This window comes from Ylistrum balloti, unplaced genomic scaffold (assembly GCF_031769215.1).
Source record: "Ylistrum balloti isolate Yb309-2 unplaced genomic scaffold, AGI_CSIRO_Ybal_v1 Utg369756, whole genome shotgun sequence".
Classification (NCBI taxonomy): Eukaryota; Metazoa; Mollusca; class Bivalvia; order Pectinida; family Pectinidae; genus Ylistrum; species Ylistrum balloti.
In genome coordinates, this window is record NW_026781957.1 from 513,782 (window position 1) to 534,145 (window position 20,364).

A 20,364-nucleotide genomic window follows, 5' to 3' on the forward strand; every position below is an offset into this window, starting at 1 on the left:
CAAAATGCAACATCAACATCATTATAGATTTATCAAAACGTAATTAATACAGATTTAAACATCGGGATCACAAGTGGAGTGTAATATAAGAACAATGAATATCTCTCCGATAATAGCATCGCCATTTAGTCATCACGGGTTGCCATGCTGTAAGTAGACGGGCACCTGACAACGGGTATCACCACGCGATCGATACGGAAGGATTCGAGGACAACACAATCTATCGTCTCCGGTCCGTTAATAACCGAGTCAGCATACAGATCTGATCATATCATAGAATCTTTGTAGTTGTTGACACAGTGCATACATTGATGAATTCATTGTATCCTTAACAGATAACAAAAATATTTGGCACATTCTATGAGCAGTCAAATAAATAACAAATATTTACATCTCAACAATAACTTACACTAGAACGTGTACAAACGCTTGTTATGACGTATCTCTAAATTCCCTTAATTTCATAGATTACAAGGGAGGATTTCCGCGTCATCTTGAACTATCCTTGGATTGGTGATGTCAGTATTTCCTAGCATTCTCTTTACTTTTGCCGTCAGCGACCTTCCGCTTCCGGATGCGCATGATCTGTCGTCTGTTGAGATAAACTGCTATCACTATGGGGATGGTGATGACGGGAAAGGCGACCAGAATAATACCAGCTGCCAAAACATCGTACTGGTTGTTATTTGTAGCATATATCGACAGTAGAATACCTGAAACAGACAAATTTCATATTAAGTCCAAAATTTACATTGTTTCCTTTGCTACTTAATCTGAAGTAGTCTCGTGCTGCGGTGTGTCCTCGTGACATACACAATTCGCAGATATATCTCTTGTCTTACGCTTAGTTTTGAATAGTTACCCGGTTCAATTTATTTGCCTTTTATCGTGACCGTGAACTAAATCACTGCTAAAGTACATAGTTAGACCAGGGCTGATAAAACAGTGTATATGCTTGGGACAATAATATTGATTATATCATACAAGTCGGTGGTGATTTACCGAACATTATCGAACCCCTGATGTTTATTAGAATTGTAGACATCACTGAAAAGACTACAGCCTACTGACTTGCAGTCTGAGTTTAGTCTGTACCATTCTGCTTCCCAAGCGTGTTGGTTACATTGATCCAGTAATGACGGATAGTAATGAATGTAATATCCATAATATAAGGAACTCTATCAATTCTCAGAATATGTATATAACGATCGATGAGTTGATAAATAAACACAAATAGTGTAGCTGATATAGCCGCCCACTGTCGGTATGGAAATAGAGGAATCAGTTTATATCAACGACCATCAAACAATCAGGACTAAACTCGTAGAATAATGGTTTATAGCACCGGCATCAGTTAATAACACGTCGAACAAAACTTATACATTAACCAGTTACATCGGTCTGTGTAATTAAACATAACCTAGTACTTAGTAAAACAATGGTTTATAACACCGGCATCGGTTAATAACACATGGAACAAAACTTATACTTTAACCAGTTATCATCGGTCTGTGTAATTAAACATAACCTAGTACTTAGTAAAACAATGGTTTATAACACCGGCATCGGTCAATAACACATGGAACCAAACTTTATACTTTAACCAGTTATCATCGGTCTGTGTAATTAAACATAACCTAGTACTTAGTAAAACAATGGTTTATAACACCGGCATCGGTTAATAACACATGGAACAAAACTTATACTTTAACCAGTTATCATCGGTCTGTGTTATTAAACATAACCTAGTACTTAGTAAAACAATGGTTTATAACACCGGCATCGGTTAATAACACATGGTACCAAACTTATACTTTAACCAGTTATCATCGGTCTGTATAATAAAAAATAATCTAAAATTCAGTAAAAACAATGGTTCGTAACACATTTAACACAAATTACACATAAAGGTTCATAAATGTAAATTGGAAAGCGAGGGCTGTAGTGCGCTTGATATTCAAAGACTACATATTAACTGAAATATCGGTTTATAACATCTGATTTTCACAAATAATATGTAAAATATCGGTTTATAACATCTAATTGTGACATATTACATGTAAAATATTGGTTTATAACATCTAATTGTGACATATAATATGTAAATATTGGTTTATAACATCTAATTGTGACATATAATATGTAAATATTGGTTTATAACATCTAATTGTGACATATAATATGTAAATATTGGTTTATAACATCTAATTGTGAAATAAAACATGTTAAATATCGATTTATAATATCCATAAAATATTGCAAATTAACCAGATTAACATCGATTTATAACATCTTGATAAACACGGCTTCTTAACCAAAGAGATCTATTACATCTACATACAACACATTAACCATTAAACCATAAACACCAAAGAAACACACTAATGTATTGGTCAATAAACAAACTATATATTGTCAAGGAAGATCCCGATAATATTATAAACACGAACTATAACCTAGTAAAACTATATTGCTCACAGAACTTCCGGTTTATAGCTTTAACATGATATACTGCCCAGTAAAACTGTATTGCTCAGTGAACTTCCGGTTTATAGTTTTAACACGATATAGTGCCCAGTGAAACTGTATTGCTCAGTGAACGTCCGGTTTATAGCTTTAACACGATATAATGCCCAGTAAACTTCCGGTTTATAGCTTTAACACGATATACTGCCCAGTAAAACTGTATTGCTCAGTGAACTTCCGGTTTATAGCTTTAACACGACAACTGCCCAGTAAAACTGTTTTGCTCAGTGAACTTCCGGTTTATAGCTTTAACACGATATACTGCCCAGTAAAACTGTATTGCTCAGTGAACTTCCGGTGTATAGCTTTAACACGATATACTGCCCAGTAAAACTATATTGCTCAGTGAACTTCCGGTTTATAGCTTTAACACGATATACTGCCCAGTAAAACTATATTGCCCTTTAAAACTCACATTAAATATCGTTATAATGACATATTGCCAAGGACAAACTACATTGGCCTGTAAAATTCCGGTTTATAACATAAACAAGACGTATTGATCATCATAGCTTTATAACATCTGGAGATGTAACATATTGAATATTAAATCATCTTTTAATATCACATGAGCACGACATATCATGTCGATTAGACAACAGGAAGAAATCCCTTTCGGTTATCTTTGTTTTATTAGTCATTCTGAAATTATTTCCGTCAAATCTACTTATGTACCCCAGTTTATCACGTGACGAATTCCCATGATGACAATTACAATGATCGTATCACTGAGTTTGTGTCGTGTTTGATGAATAAATCAATTTTGTTACCTACTAGTAATCTAGTTCCCAAGCCATCTCTGGCTGTGAATATTTTGATTTGGTCGCCATATGCCGTACCCAGCGACGCGAAGTTTTATGGTCTGCCTATTGTTACAAACGCATGTTAAAGGGTAGATCAATTTGAAGTTATACAGAACACCGTACATGTAGGCTTCCACTGTGCGTGCATGTATTTTTTTTAAAAAGCTGAAAGCTTTCATTGCCACTAAAATGAAAGTTTTCATCACAAATGGTTCCTTCCGTGTCTATTTAAAATAACAACATATATTGGTTAAAATTATTAAACAGTCTTGTGTTTGTATCAACTGAATCTCCTGTTCATAAAACATAGGTCGGTATCGGTAAAATTGGCCCTATAACTAGTAACTCGCATAGTGTGCTTCAGTCATTTTCACCAATATAAAATTAAATAATTTGACGCAAACCAAAGGCAATTAGGCTAATCATTTACAAAATAAATAGACGCGGAGTTCAGAATATAGAAAGGCAATCTCAAAGGTCTTTGTGTTAGGTTTAAACTTCTTTTCCGATCCCAAATATAGTGTGTTTGTTGATTAATTTACATAAGTCGTTAAAAATAGTCCCCGTGATGGTCGGTAGACAAGATGGTTTAGACGTGGCACCAAGATCACACCAAACATCAGATACTGCGAAATACATCCGCACGACGTAAAACACAACAGACACACAAGACCATAAATCTATAAACTGTTATACACCAAGTATCTATAATGGCCGCTCTTTCATGTCTTTATAAGTTGTTAAATATTACAGGACCAGCTGTGACAGCTAACACAGCTGTGAAGCTATTTCTGAACGCAAATATACTTTGAATACACATAAACGGCTTTAGTTTTCGCATTGTACAGGGTATGCTTAAGTTATATATACTGTGTAATTCCGAGCTTGGGTGTAAATTATAGGACATTTTTCTTAGCTTATCATAATCATATGATTACTTTGAGAGTCAAACGGTCATTCATTATGACCCTATCGGTTCTGTGACTTTGGAACCACGCAACATCTGGTAAAGGTCCTGGGTCGGTTTGTTAATCCCGCTGGGTCAGGTCGATTTGTAGACACCAAGGATTCAGGTTAAATCCCTCTCTGGGACGGTTTGTAGATCCTGAGGTGTGAGGTCCGAACCCTACCTGGATCGGTTTGTAGATCCCAAGGTGTAAGGTACGATCCCTACCTGGGACGGTTTGTAGATTCCGAGGTGTGAGGTCCAAACCCTACTTGGGATGGTTTGTAGATCCCGAGGTGTGAGGTTCAAACCCTACTTGGGATGGTTTGTAGATCCGGAGGTGTGAGGTCCAAACCCTGCTTTGGATGGTTTGTAGATCCCGAGGTGTGAGGTTCAAACCCTACTTGGGATGGTTTGTAGATCCCGAGGTGTGAGGTTCAAACCCTACCTGGGACGGTTTGTAGATCCCGAGGTGTGAGATCCAAACCCTACTTGGGATGGTTTGTAGATCCCGAGGTGTAAGGTACGATCCCTACCTGGGACGGTTTGTAGATTCCGAGGTGTGAGGTCCAAACCCTACCTGGGACGGTTTGTAGATTACGAGGTGTGAGGTCCAAACCCTACTTGGGACGGTTTGTAGATCATAAGGAGGTGTTTCACAAGAAGTAGAGATCGCAGAACGTACGAGATGTTGCCCAAACTACGGTACCTGATATATGACGTCATATATATATATATTTATGTTACCATTCAGACAGAATAGAACATATACGGATGACATACAGTTTAGAGACACCTACCGGCAGGAAATATGATAACCAGAAGAAGGCAAAGAGAAGTTCCGGTCAGACATCCTCCCAAACAGCATAATCCGGCCTGTGGCTCAACTGAAATAAAACAATTAAACACGAAAATAGTAACTGATAATTACACGAAATGTAAAAATTGCACTTGTATGTAAGGGTAGTGGAGCGTGGGACGACAAACGCCCTTAGATAGGTTATAAGTTACCAGATGTAGGTGTCACTAGGTATCTCGCCATGAAACATAAATTATATATTTGAACTTTCACCTATGAATATTTAATGTGATGACAAGGAAACCATGTAGCTTTATGTATGTTTGAAATTGAACGAATATAGGTGCATTCTTAATAAATAATGAGACAGGTGTAATATAAGTTAACGGTGTGGGTATAATATAAGTTAACGGTGTGGGTATAATATAAGTTAGTGATGTGGGTATAATATAAGTTAGTGATGTGGGTATAATATAAGTTAGTGGTGTGGGTATAATATAAGTTGATGGTGTGGGTATAATATAAGTTAGTGGTGTGGGTATAATATGAGTTAGTGATGTGGGTATAGTATAAGTTAGTGATGTGGGTATAGTATAAGTTACTGGTGTGGGTATAATATAAGTTAGTGGTGTGGGTATAATATAAGTTAATGGTGTGGGTATAATATAAGTTAGTGATGTGGGTATAATATAAGTTAGTGGTGTGGATATAATATAAGTTAGTGATGTGGGTTAATATAAGTTAGTGATGTGGGTATAATATAGGTTAGTGATGTGGGTATAATACAAGTTACTGGTGTGGGTATAATATAAGTTAATGGTGTGGGTATAATATAAGTTACTGGTGTGGGTATAATATAAATTAGTGGTGTGGGTATAATATAAGTTAGTGAACGCATTATATCATCGTTATTATTATATGCCAGTATTGACATATATTTCCACATCATCTTAATCTCGATCAAGTGAGCTCGACGGATGTTTGTTAACAGACTAAATCGCTGAATTCGGATCGATACTTGTCTGAAATATTAATGGTTACTTATCCAACGGTGTGCATATAACTGTCTGTGAGGTTGTGATTGACTCCGGTGTATGCCAGGTATATGTTATGTGTATATACCGGGGAAAGTACTCTCCGACTGGTCCTTAACACGAATTTATGATGAAACCCTAATCTTCAAGTCGTGCTGAAATCGTTTTCTATTACAATTTATTGCCCGGTGTCTTTGAATTGAAGAATTCAGCATTGTTTGCTGTAGGTCAATTGTTGTCGTTTATCAGATAATGTCCGAACACTCAGCCAAAGGTCAGTATGACGACGCAGTCACAGTGGTGTTCATTTTGTAAACTTTGAATAAAATTTCATTTCGGGAGAAAAAGAAGAATAAGTAGGGAGGGTAACAGCAGAGAAATAAGTGAGGAGGATGAGAGCAGAGAAATAAGCGGGGAGGATGAGAGCAGAGAAATAAGTGAGGAGGATGAGAGCAGAGAAATAAGTGAGGAGGATGAGAGCAGAGAAATAAGCGGGGAGGATGAGAGCAGAGAAATAAGTGAGGAGGATGAGAGCAGAGAAATAAGTGAGGAGGATGAGAGCAGAGAAATAAGTGAGGAGGATGAGAGCAGAGAAATAAGTGAGGAGGATGAGAGCAGAGAAATAAGTGAGGAGGATGAGAGCAGAGAAATAAGCGGGGAGGATGAGAGCAGAAAATTAAGTGAGGAGGACGAGAGCAGAGAAATAAGTGAGGAGGATGAGAGCAGAGAAATAAGTGAGGAGGATGAGAGCAGAGAAATAAGTGAGGAGAATGAGAGGAATGAGTCGGGAGAGCACGAGAAATAAGTCGAGAGAACACGAATGAATCGAGAAGGTACGAATGAGCCGAGAAGGTACGAATGAGTCGAGAAAGTACGAATGAGTCGAGAAGGTACGACTGAGTCGAGAAGGTACGAATGAGTCGAGAAGGTACGAACGAGTCGAGAAGGTGAGAAGGTACGAATGAGTCGAGAAGGTACGAACGAGTCGAGAAAGTACGAACGAGTCGAGAAGGTGAGAAGGTACGAATGAGTCGAGAAAGTACGAACGAGTCGAGAAGGTGAGAAGGTACGAAAGAGTCGAGAAGGTACGAATGAGTCGAGAAGGTGAGAAGGTACGAATGAGTCGAGAATATACGAATGAGTCGAGAAGGTACGAACGAGTCGAGAAGGTGAGAAGGTATGAATGAGTCGAGAAAGAACGAACGAGTCGAGAAGGTGAGAAGGTACGAATGAGTCGAGAAGGTACGAATGAGTCGAGAAGGTGAGAAGGTACGAATGAGTCGAGAATATACGAATGAGTCGAGAAGGTACGAACGAGTCGAGAAGATACAAATGAGTCCAGAAGATACGAATGCGTTGGCAGAACAAGAGAACGGAGTAGGAAGGGGGAGAGAAATGAGTCAAGAAGACAAGAGAAATGAATCGGCAAAACAAGAGAAATGAGTCGGGAGGTAAAGAGAGATGAGTCGGGAGGTAAAGAGAGATGAGTCGGGAGGTAAAGTGAGAAGAGTCGGAAGGTCAAGAGAAATGAGATGGAAGGTTAAGAGAAATTAGTAGGAAAGGTGAGAGAAATGAGTCGAGAAGGTAAGGGAAATGAATCGGGAAAAAGAGGAATGAGTCGGGAGGGTACAAGGAGCGAGTCGTGAGAACACGAATGAAGGGGGAAAGCAAGAAGAATGAGTTGGGAGGGTAAGAGAAATAGGTCTGGAGGGTAAGAGGAATGGGTCAAGAGAACACGAATGAGTCAGGAGGATGATATGAATGAGTCGGCAGAACAAGAGGACCGAGTTTTGAGGTTAAGAGAGTCGGTAGAGCAAGCAAACGGAGTGAGTTGCGGGGGGGGGGTGGAGGTATTGTAATGAAGAACGAGTTAGGAGAACAGAAATGATTCGACAGGGCAAAAGGATCGCTCCGTCTTTATACGGTACACACTTCCATTCAAACCATTTCGTTTTTATAGAAAACATTTTCTGTTCCGTGCACACCTCCCGGTCCCCCTCCCTCCCCCCCCCCCCCCCCCCCCTCTCTCTCTCTCTCTCTCTCTCTCTCTCTCTCTCTCTCTCTCTCTCTCTCTCTCTCTCTCTCTCTCTCTCCCTCTCTCTCTCTCTCTCTCTCTCTCTCTCAACATACATGGTTTTCTACAGAGAATGTTAATTAAGTGTAGTGTACATGCGATCCATCATGTCTTTATGGAGGTTATAGTCCCTTTGTTACACAGCTATAAATAAACTCATTCAGAATAAGTCTTCGCCATAAGTAACGCATGATAATACGGGTCGCCCTTTGACACTTTTATCCTGGTTCTACATCGTGACATAAAAGTCGATTTACTAGTCTAAGATAAAAACCGCTCCCTCACTCAAAAACAAAAACGCAGTGTAGACCCCACCAAGATCGTCTACAATATAATTAAAGTAATTGTCATACCATCGTCGTCGTCGTCGTCATCGAAGTGATGTTGAGGGGATCCTCCTCGCTTCTGTACCTCCGTTGAATCATCGTATATCGATAAGTTGTAGCCGGCGTGTACCATTTCCAGCGGGTCCTGTCCTGTCTGGTCCTCCTCATCAGGCGGAGACCCGTCACAATGGCTACTTTAAAGCCCTAAAACACACGGGTATTTCCAAATCCAATGTGTCCTGCTTTCGTTTTATGACCTATTTCGTCAACTTCACAGAAATTTCCTATCCCGTAACTGAATCCGACATCGTGACAGGCCCGTGTGTATTGATCTAATTCTATAACACAACACACTTTAAAATCAACTCTCGGGCTCTATCTACCTGTATCTACACACAGGTAAAATTCAATAGTCTTCCGGAACCTCTCGGCTATGTATATAGCTTTGCACCTTGACAACGCACAAACAAGCTTAGTCGGTGATTTGTAAGGTTTACAAGTTCCTTTTAAATTCACTCGACGATAAAGCTGCCCGAGGCTAGATACGTAATAGTGTAATAAACACCCAATGTATTGTTTTCATTGTGAGATGACAGTCGTTACTCCAATTAGACTGGCGATGATGTCATATGATTAAACAAAATGTAAGAGACCAACATAAGTATTGTGTAAAATAAAAATATCCCACGGGCGTGTACAGATTCAGTGAAGTCTCGGAAAATTCTCCTTAATGACGATCTCCTTTCACTCAAATTTTCCTTAAATTGATCGCGCAAACACTACCACTCGACCGAAACGGGTAGCGGAGTGCTGCAAGCACAAACCAATCATATGCTCCAATTTCAGTGAAATTGTTAGTCGCACCTGGTGTCGCAATCATAACTTGAATTACCTATAATGACAATGCTAACCAGTAATGACGTACAACTTATCACAGTTTGTTCTTGTCGTTTGAATCCAGTTATTAAAAAATCGAGCCTCACACAAAACAAGCAGATATATACTTACTCCGAATACGGATTAAGAAAGACATAAGACATCTTTATGACTTTACACCACATGCATTATTATGGTTAATTTCTAGACTGACACGAGTGAAATTGATAACAATTTTTTATGTGAAAAGTAGCGAAAATTCTTCGATCATTTTTCCTTGTAACTAAGACGAATTTCATTTTTACACTACTGAGACAATCATATCACAAAAATGTGCTACCCTTGATGAGAAGTATCTAGTGATAAACACCCTTGGCTAGGTAACTATATATATTTAGTGTAAATCCTTGTATTCACAGCAACAATTATGACCTAGTCGATCCTTTATTAAAAAGAACAACGAATCGACTGTGTACACATTAACACACACCAACAGCAGGACCGGAACCTCTAAATCATATCACCAAATTACTGACGCAGATTGACACAAGGGGAGATCACTTTCCCTACACATGACGGTTTTCTCACATTATCTGTTATCATAGATACATACACGTATGTAACAGTATTATCGAAGTGTTTAAATTGCTTTATAGAGTAAATTATCGAAATCAATTCACCCATACAGTTATTTGTACATACACAATATAATAAGACAAGATTATTAAATTGAAAAAGAAATGCACATCTGTAGCATACAGAAATTTGAGTTTTATATGATAGCTACGTCACAAATCACGTGTAACAACCTTGAAATATAACATAAACTTTCGACATACAAATATTAAGGAAAGGAAATGTGCTTGCCAATAACATGCACTTTCTTCTTAAACATAGCGCAATTGATATACCCTGCAATGAAGATCTTATGTCAAAATTCTTAATGGAAATTCTAACTCGTTATTCCAAATCATTTTATCTCATACAGACTCAATCACTCTGATATAATTGTATGCTTTTTGCTATTTTTAGATACATCGTTGACATGAAACTCATCTGAGTCTGCATGCGGTATGGAGAACGACACAGCCGGAAACGCGGTGTCTGTAAAAGACGAAATTTCTTATGAAAACGAATCAATTTCAAACGTTAAACCGCGAAAACGAGAGACAGCAAGTTCACAAGAAGGAATCGGTTATGAACATCACGGTCCAAGATATCAGAGAAGAATTTCTCAGCCAGAACGTAAAGTCAGCTTCCAACTGGATATAAACAACATTCCATCACACGCTGACCTGTATGATGACACCTGTCCAACCCGTAGTCCAAGGGTGAGTTTCTCAGGAAGAGAAGGTGATGGTAACCATATTCCGAATGAAAGAAAAGCGAAAGAGAGTCGGTCACCCCAGAGAAGTCCGAAAGTCAGTTTTTCACTGGGATCCGGCGAAGGAAACCCAATACCAAACAGTCGCACAGGAAAGAAAACAAACGACAGTAAATCTCCAAGAGTAAGTTTTTCTCTTGGACCTGGCGAGGGAAACCCCATCCCAAACGAACGTACAAATAAAAATTCTACAAAAGAAAGCAAACCATCACAGAGAAGTCCTAAAGCCAACCTTACTATCAACACAAGCCTAGCTCCAGATGAACAAAATGCATCCTCTCCGTCTTCTTCTTCTTCGGAAGAAACAGATAGACCCCGTCGGCCCAGTCGTCAAAGACGATCAGGAGTAGTCAATAGTCCGGATATAGGTCGGGTGTCGTCAGCTGTATTCTTGGATAACCTTCCTTCCACCCAACCGAAAGAACAAGACGACCAGTCATCATCAACAATATCAGACAGTGTGAATACAGACATCACCTCGACAACGAGAGCGAACTGCGAGGAAGATCTCGGTCAGGTAAACTGTGGGTATGAAAGCGATGAAATCCTGGATAACATCGCCCTCAAAGTCGAGAGCATCATACAAGATGCCCAGACTAGCGAAATGAAGAATGGTTATTATCATGGCGGCGTCGATAGCAAGGACGGCGGACCCGAAGGCGACAACTACGAAGATGAAGACGATGAAGACGACCAGGGTTTGACATTTGACCTCCCACCAAAGGACACACTAGAAAACACCAAATATGAGACACCGGTGAAAAAAGAAAGCAAAAATATAGATTTTGGTACACCGCTCTCAATAATGAAACATAAAAAATCGTCATTTGCTGATAGTAATTACTCCGACGATTCTACCTCCCCAGGAAGGAGTTCCCTCGCGCGTCACTTAAGGAAAGACTCTATAGCTTTGACAAGTGAGAAGATGGGTCAGATTCGAGATTTACAGAGACACTATAAGATGATGAAGAAGAACAATATGCCCAGTGTAAGTATTTTTCAACTCCACTACAACGTTGATATATATCAACATGCTTGCATTCACGAGACAATTAACCGTATTGTTACCGTTAATTAATTACTGATACTTCAAAACTTGGTTTAGAAAATTCAAAAGAATATTATTCGGGGAAAACTTAAAATTTCGACGTACATGTATTGGATCTAACAATATTCTAAATGATTACATTGATACAAATAAACAATTATTAAAAACTGATAATCTTATCAAATGAATGATAAAGAATTCTATAACTTTCCAGTTTTGGAAGAGGAAGACGGCGTCCCTTAAGAAGTACCAGTTACATGTCGCAGTGGCCACCATGTTCATGTTTGTCGTGACCATCGTCGCTATAGGCTGGCACTTCCATGATCAGTTCCATGAAATATGGAATGCCAACCAGCGAGTCTTCTTCCAGCCGTCTAGTCGAGTTCTTACTCTGAGAGACCCTGATGATAACAAAATAATGGCGAATCTCGGTGTCAGCATACCCATCTGGCTTCTGCCTTCACACTGCGCAAATGAAAAAGAAACAGGATCGTTCACCTGTCTAAAATGGAAGAATAATGCGGTATTAAGGATCCGCCACTTCGGATCCAAAAATGTAAATTGTTATAATATAACCTGGGAAGTCCTTCGCGAGGATCTTTTTCCAGAGGACTGTTTTGTTATAGGTACCAATGTATGGTTCGGACCGTCTAACACATCAAATGCTCTGTGGTCGTTGGACAAAGTTAACTTCACATTTACAGCTGCAGAGACAGATTTTTATCCAGCCGGGACGTTTAGTTCGGCAATGGAACGGTACTGGATATCCTCGGGAGGAGGTTCCATCTATGTGCATAATGAAGATCCGGTGTCTGTCAAATGGAATCTCAAGAATGACAACAAAATATGCTTGGTTGGGAATAACAATGGCAGCTTTTACGGACAGAAGAGAACTAGGGGAACAGATCTGAACTATACCGTTTGTCACGGCACAAATCCGGTCACTACACATAAATTCGTACGAAAGTTGTTACCCAAAGGACCAAACAACCTGCCATCCTGGCGTAGCTTAAAATATCCGGTTTGGTCCACGTTCGGCGTAGCACAATCTTACGACATCACTGACAATGATATTTATGGTTTAGCAAAAGAAATTAACGAAAGAAACTTGAATTGCAGTTTTATTGAAATTGATGGAAAATGGGAACAACATTTCGGGGATTTAGACTTTGATTCAAAAAGATTTCCTAACATAACAGCTGTTGTAAAATATGTGAAATCATTAGGTTATTCCCTCTCAGTTGAGGTCAGTCCGTATTTTGGCTATAAATCTATCAATTTTGACGAAGGGATAGATGACGGGAACTTCATCCTTGATGCAGGAAGAAAAGTTCCAGCGTTCCTTCCCATGCAGAACAGTATTTATGCAATGCTGGACATCACCAACCCATCAGCAGAATCATGGATGAAAATGAAAATGATAAGACTTTCTTCTACATACAAGATCACAGCATTCCACATATTTTACCGCAATCGATCATGGATGCCATTTAGTCCATCTTTCCATGCAGCGGAAGTAACACCAAGTATGATCAGAAACCTTTTTGCAGAACTTGTGACGTCATTTAATGAAGTGGATGCAGATATTGTCGAAGGAACATCGGGATCACAAAATCAAGTTTCTTTTATAAATATCCCAACCAAGGTAAGCATTCAGTCCGAGGGCGAGTGTATTACTGGTGTCATAGAAACGGCCTTGACTCTGGGAATTATGGGATATCCATTTGTGATCGTTGACGGAATGTTTGTACAGGAGCCAAATGCAGGTCTTGAAGAGTTCGACTTGCCCAATCGACAGCTGTACATTCGATGGATGCAAATGGCGTCCTTCTTTCCGGCAATGAAATTCGCAGTGCCGCCATGGTCTTTTGATGACGAGTGTGTAGAATTAGCGCGGAACGCATCAGCACTACACCAGGAATACACTGTCAAAATCATTAACGAAATTCAAAAGGAAATAAAAAATGGAGACCCAATCATTCGACCAATATGGTGGACTGCTCCATCTGATGAAGAAGCACACAGGGCCAAGAACGAGTTCATGATCGGCGATTCCCTCTTGGTTGCCCCAGTGGTATGTGATCACGTCACGGAACGCCATATCTACCTTCCGGAGGGCTTCTGGACCGATATGTTAACGGGAGATTTTATCTACGGGGAGAGATGGCTACTTAACTATGAAGTAAAGATAAACCAAATACCACACTTTAAAAGGAAAACTGTCATAGGACACTAGTAAGATCAAACATACCTTGTCAGTGTTTTGACTTCAGGATAATTTCAGACCTTGATTATTCATCACTGCATTCGTTGTTTGGAGATTTGTCAGCCTTTACGAGTAGGAAGTCACGTAGTGGGCATGGGTGATAAATCTTACTGTGAAACGAACTGGTGTTGGTGTGTTTGCAACAAGGAGTAAACCACACCCTTATCACATACATGCAATGAAAGTTGAACGTTGAATAATGTATTGTTCTCTTATATAATGTACCCCCGCTATGGTTCGAACCAAGGACCTCTGATTTACTGGTCTTACATTTAACTACTAGAACTAAATAGAAGTTTTATGTATTTGTGACTAGTATTTACCCGATCTATATTCTCCCACTCCAGAAAAGACCTCTTTCCCAAGTTTTCCAGGAGTTTCAGCGTGTGCTTGTGAAAGTAATGCTTCAGGAGTACTGACTGGGTTTCTGGTTTCACGCTCATCACATCCAGCAGGAAGCGATATCATGTAGGCAGTGAAAATTTTGATCATTTCTTGAAGTCGCTCCAAAACGCCACTTCCAAACAGAAACCCTCAAGGAGCAGGGTTGAAAACCTAAGAACATGTACATTGTTTGTTATATCTTTTTACAAGGACAAATTTCATGATGTATGTTTGAAAAAATGACATTTCTAAACTGCTTAGTGTGCCACACGTTCGCAGAAGAACGGAGGGACTTGTCAAGTCACTGAAATGTATCTTGTGTAAGGTTTTTGTTATAAGCAAGTCATTCTTAATGAATTGAATATTTTGTTAAACCGGACTTTTGACGGAAAACAGTTGTTGTAAGTGCTATTAAAGTTTTCGAGATTTAAAACGTCACTACATTGTAGTTAAGTTCTGGTTACTGCGTGCGAGTCTGAGCGATTGTACGAACACGTGGTCGATGTAGAACAAAACAGATTCTTCGCCTAATATGATCCGTTTATTTCATACTGTATTCGGATATTTCCTTACAGAGCAAAGTATCAAAGATGTATTGAGATTTTACAGATAGTTATATTAACATGACTTACCAACCCTACAGCTCCTGTATCAACATGGACGCCCACACAGCTATTGTAATAAAACCACACAAGTTATCTCCCTTTCAATGTAAGCCAACACCTTCGTCATCAACCAACTATCGATGTAAACGTCAAGTTGTTATATTTGATCATACTCTTGTTTAGACGTTTATGAAAGTGTTTAAACATCTTCAAATGTGTTTTTAGTTGTGTTGATATCATTGGTTTTTTCTGTATCAATGACTTAGCATTTCAATGATTGGAAAAATTCACATTGATATAAGTATAAAACCATATTTCCAATTAAATGTCCGGAAATGGGACACGTAGAGGTTAACTATAATTGAGGGCATGGCATGTAGCATGGTCTGAACCACTTATTAAACATCGAGTTCACCTTTTTCTAAGTACATTTCTCATCTTAAAGTCATCATCTGTCATTTGTATGATTTTATCAATTTTCATTTGTTGATATTTACCCTAAAATTCAAAGTGAAGAAATTGAATAAAAATTCAACTACAGAAATAAATTGTGTTTGAAGTGTTTATCTGATTTCTAATGGTTATCGGAGTATTGGAAAATGAGACCATTTCTGATAACGTTTACGAGAAAGAGTGGCTCTTAGTGAGAAAATAACCTTGTTATCTAACTAGTTATATAACCTGTTTATTTGGCTTCATTTCTGATAACGTTTACGAGAAAGAGTGTCTCTTAGTGAGAAAATAACCCTGTTATCTAACTAGTTATATAACCTGTTTATTTGGCTTCATTTCTGATAACGTTTACGAGAAAGAGTGGCTCTGAAAATAACCCTGTTATCTAACTAGTTATATAACCTGTTTATTTGGCTTCATTTCTGATAACGTTTACGAGAAAGAGTGGCTCTTAGTGAGAAAATAACCCTGTTATCTAACTAGTTATATAACCTGTTTATTTGGCTTCATTTCTGATAACGTTTACGAGAAAGAGTGGCTCTTAGTGAGAAAATAACCCTGTTATCTAACTAGTTATATAACCTGTTTATTTGGCTTCATTTCTGATAACGTTTACGAGAAAGAGTGGCTCTTAGTGAGAAAATAACCCTGTTATCTAACTAGTTATATAACCTGTTTATCTGGCTTCAGATAACTGTTTTCTCTAACACTAATTAGTGAATGTTTATATCCTCAATATCACACCCTCTACCGTGTGATGTTTAGAAAGAACTTTGATGTACGGTTGCAAAAATCATTGCAAGCTACCAAACATATACAATCAAGATAGAGAGACAAAGTTAATGCACTTGATCAACTGACCCTCGGCATTAGTGACCAAACAAGTATGTTGATCAACTGACCCTCGGCATTAGTGGCCAAACAAGTATGCATTCCCATGAGGAGCCTGCAAATATTATATTAACTTGTGTGTCTTTTGAACCATCGCTGGATTGAAATCCTGACATACTTTTTTTTATATTTTAATGGTACAAGTTCATTATATTAAACTACTACAAATTACAAAACACTTGTCTAACAATAATATTTTTACTTGCATAAAATGTATACACAATAGTATGGTATATATATAAGTCATAGGTAATAAAATATACATGATTGACTGCACATGGCACTTTGTGCTGTTCAGTGTCTACATCACAGACAGATTTAATATCAACTCTCGTTGAGACTATTATTTACACAAGAAAATACAAGTGTGAGTATTGAATGTTAACTGTTTACCAGCTATTTGCTATCTTTAAATCTTGTGCTCTAAGTAATCCGACAAAATAAACACATGTTTGATTTTTAGTGGTTAAAGGGAAAAGGTGGATTGGATATATAGGCCATGTTTGATAAAGCAATACACACATGTATAAGGTTAGTGAACTACTATGTATAGATTCCAGTGTATAATTCAACACGTTATGGTTCAGTGAACACAACATAGCATACTCAAATATAACATAACATACACAATTATAACGTTACACTCTGCAGATCAACACATTATGGTTCAGTGAACACAACCTAACATACTCAAATTATGACGTTTCACTCTACAGATCAACACATTATGGTTCAGTGAACACAACCTAACATACTCAATTATAACGTTTCACTCTACAGATTAACACATTATGGTTCAGTGAACACAACCTAACATACTCAATTATAACGTTTCACTCTACAGATCAACACATCATGGTTCAATGAACACAACATAACATACTCAAACATAACCTTACATACTCAAACACAACCTTACATACTCAGACACAACCTAACATACTCAAACACAACCTTACACACTCAAATATAACCTTACACACTCAAATATAACCTTACATACCCAGACACAACCTAACATACTCAAACACAACCTTACACACTCAAATATAACCTTACACACTCAAATATAACCTAACATACTCAAACACAACCTTACACACTCAAATATAACCTTACACACTCAAATATAACCTTACACACTCAAAAATAACCTTACATACTCAAACACAACCTTACACACTCAAATATAACCTTACACACTCAAATATAACCTTACATACTCAAACACAACCTAACATACTCAAACACAACCTTACACACTCAAATATAACCTTACATACTCAGACACAACCTAACATACTCAAACACAACCTAACATACTCAAACACAACCTTACACACTCAAATATAACCTTACATACTCAAACACAACCTTACACACTCAAATATAACCTTACATACTCAAACACAACCTTACACACTCAAATATAACCTTACACACTCAAATATAACCTTACATACTCAAACACAACCTTATATACTCAAACACAACCTAACATACTCAAACACAACCTAACATACTCAAACATAACCTAACACACTCAGACACAACCTTACATACCCAGACATAACCTTACACACTCAAATACAACCTTACATACTCAAACACAACCTACCATACTCAAACACAACCTTATATACTCAAACACAACCTACCATACTCAAACACAACCTTATATACTCAAACACAACCTAACATACTCAAACACAACCTAACATACTCAAACACAACCTAACATACTCAAACATAACCTTATATACTCAAACACAACCTTATATACTCAAACACAACCTACCATACTCAAACACAACCTTATATACTCAAACACAACCTAACATACTCAAACACAACCTTATATACTCAAACATAACCTTATATACTCAAACATAACCTTATATACTCAAATATAACCTTACATACCCAGACACAACCTAACATACTCAAACATAACCTTATATACTCAAACATAACCTTATATACTCAAAATTAAGTTTTGTTCTGCAGATTGACACATTATGGTTACATAAACATCTACCAACTTATGAGCACTCCAGATAACAAGTTGTAATCTACATATTAGCACATTATAGTTGAATGAATCTCTACCTACTTACATACCTATTTTATCTGAAAACAATAAGTGATTATTTTACTAGTCTACCTAATTAGGTACATCCTTATAAGGTGAATTTCCATTACTTTAGTCGTTTCCATATTTTACTGACTTCGATGTTACCGCTACAGACAAAATATCTGTATTTACGCCTAAATTAGACTTAATAATTACAATAGCTCTCGCAGTATAGATGTACAGTGGTCATGGTTATTTATTGTTGTCATGGTAATATGTGTACTTCTTAAACATATATAAAAATACAAACACTCTCATCAAATTTGTGACGATACATATATGTATGAACTGTATTCAAATTTATCAAAAAGTTTTTTAAATACATATTGAATACTGCACAAATGGTTTAAAGCCCTCTTCTCTATTGAAGTTTCATACATCATGTATATAAAATAACCCAGAACTATCTATTTCTCAGAATCTGCAAATATATACCAAGTGTCTAGAATAATTAATATACAAACTTTGTTCTCATTCAGTGTACATCCTCTGTGATAGTTATACAGTATCAATTCAGTCTATGAAGTTCAAGAACAACAATTAAAGGGTATATCCTACACATATGCTCTCTTTTCGGTCTAAATGACCTTTACCAATACCAAGTAATTAAAAAGATATTGGTGAATATATAAGTAAAGGTAATTCAAAAATATATACGACATGTCGTAAATTGATCTAGTTCAAATGACCCCACCCCCTTTAAAGATATTAAACTCTAACTCCTTTTTTTCGATAAAAAAAATTCCAAAATACATCTTCGACTAAATAATATCCCTCCTTACATGTTTAGTATCTTTTAAAGTAATCAATCTGTCTTTTCTACATAAATATAACTATATACAACATTTTTTTAATAAATCAGTTTCCACTTAACACGATTGTGCGTGCAATAACGTTCCTCTCTTCATTCGTCCTAACTAAAAACTCACATCATTATTCACACACGACCAAACAGGATTTAAACACTGGCCTTGTGGGAAATCTTGTACTCCTATACTATACTAAGTACTCGTTAACATTACAATAATAACGGTAGAACTGCTATCTGCTGTAATTGTTTCATTGCTGTAGAGTGGTTGAACACATCTTTAAGCGAAATTACTAATTTGGTAGAATTTAATGTTTAACAAAGCCCCCAATGATTATTGTTTCTATTCAGCACTAAATCAATATCTTGTATCGGACAGACATAGATCAAAGAGAATGGCACCCTTTCTTGTATGACAAACATTAAGGATTGAAATGAAAATGGTATTGTATATTTGACAGAAATAGAAGTATAAAAGCGAACTCGTAAACACTATTCCTACCGAACTGATGTTTCTGTCTTCTACTTTAATACCACACTCCCGTGTGCATTTGTTTTTATATCTCCATTTTACATTAAAAACATCTTATTATCATCGTGTAATTTGCAAAAGAAGCGAAAAAACCTATTGTCTGGTAGAAAAATATAGCTTACATTACAGAACATCAAACTTTCAGGGAAACTATCAGGGTTATTCCCCTTGAATACGAAATAAATAAACTAAACATATTTTATACGGCGGTACATTATCTAGAAAAGTGGAGAAAACTCCTTTGACGTAGATTTATAAAACTGCTATTTGTTCAAGGTTGGAAGACATCTTACATGAAATACAATAGGGATGATATGATGGAACGTTTCAATTGTTATTAAAAATGAAGTATGCCAAGAAAACAGGAGGAACAAAGTTCTCAATCTGCTTGATCGTAGATCACATGTAACAGTATAACGAAGACACAATGTTTACAAAATATAACTGTTTGTATATATCAGATCTGATAATGTAT

The 20,364-nt window shown here is 37.4% G+C and overlaps 2 protein-coding genes across 2 annotated transcripts; one reads left to right on the forward strand and one right to left on the reverse strand.

Moving 5' to 3' along the window:
• Positions 1 to 519: 519 nt before the first annotated feature.
• On the reverse strand, positions 520 to 8,641 carry LOC132543423 (uncharacterized). Its single transcript, XM_060206925.1, has 3 exons — positions 8,536 to 8,641; positions 5,076 to 5,162; positions 520 to 713 (listed from the first exon to the last, which is right to left on the reverse strand). Exons 1-3 carry the CDS (start codon positions 8,639 to 8,641, stop codon positions 520 to 522), a joined length of 387 nt encoding a protein of 128 aa, XP_060062908.1.
• Positions 8,642 to 10,457: 1,816 nt separating this feature from the next.
• On the forward strand, positions 10,458 to 14,052 carry LOC132543422 (SITS-binding protein-like). The gene is made up of 2 exons (XM_060206923.1): positions 10,458 to 11,756; positions 12,031 to 14,052. The coding sequence occupies exons 1-2, from the start codon at positions 10,458 to 10,460 to the stop codon at positions 14,050 to 14,052; spliced, it is 3,321 nt and encodes a 1,106-aa protein (XP_060062906.1).
• Positions 14,053 to 20,364: the final 6,312 nt, after the last annotated feature.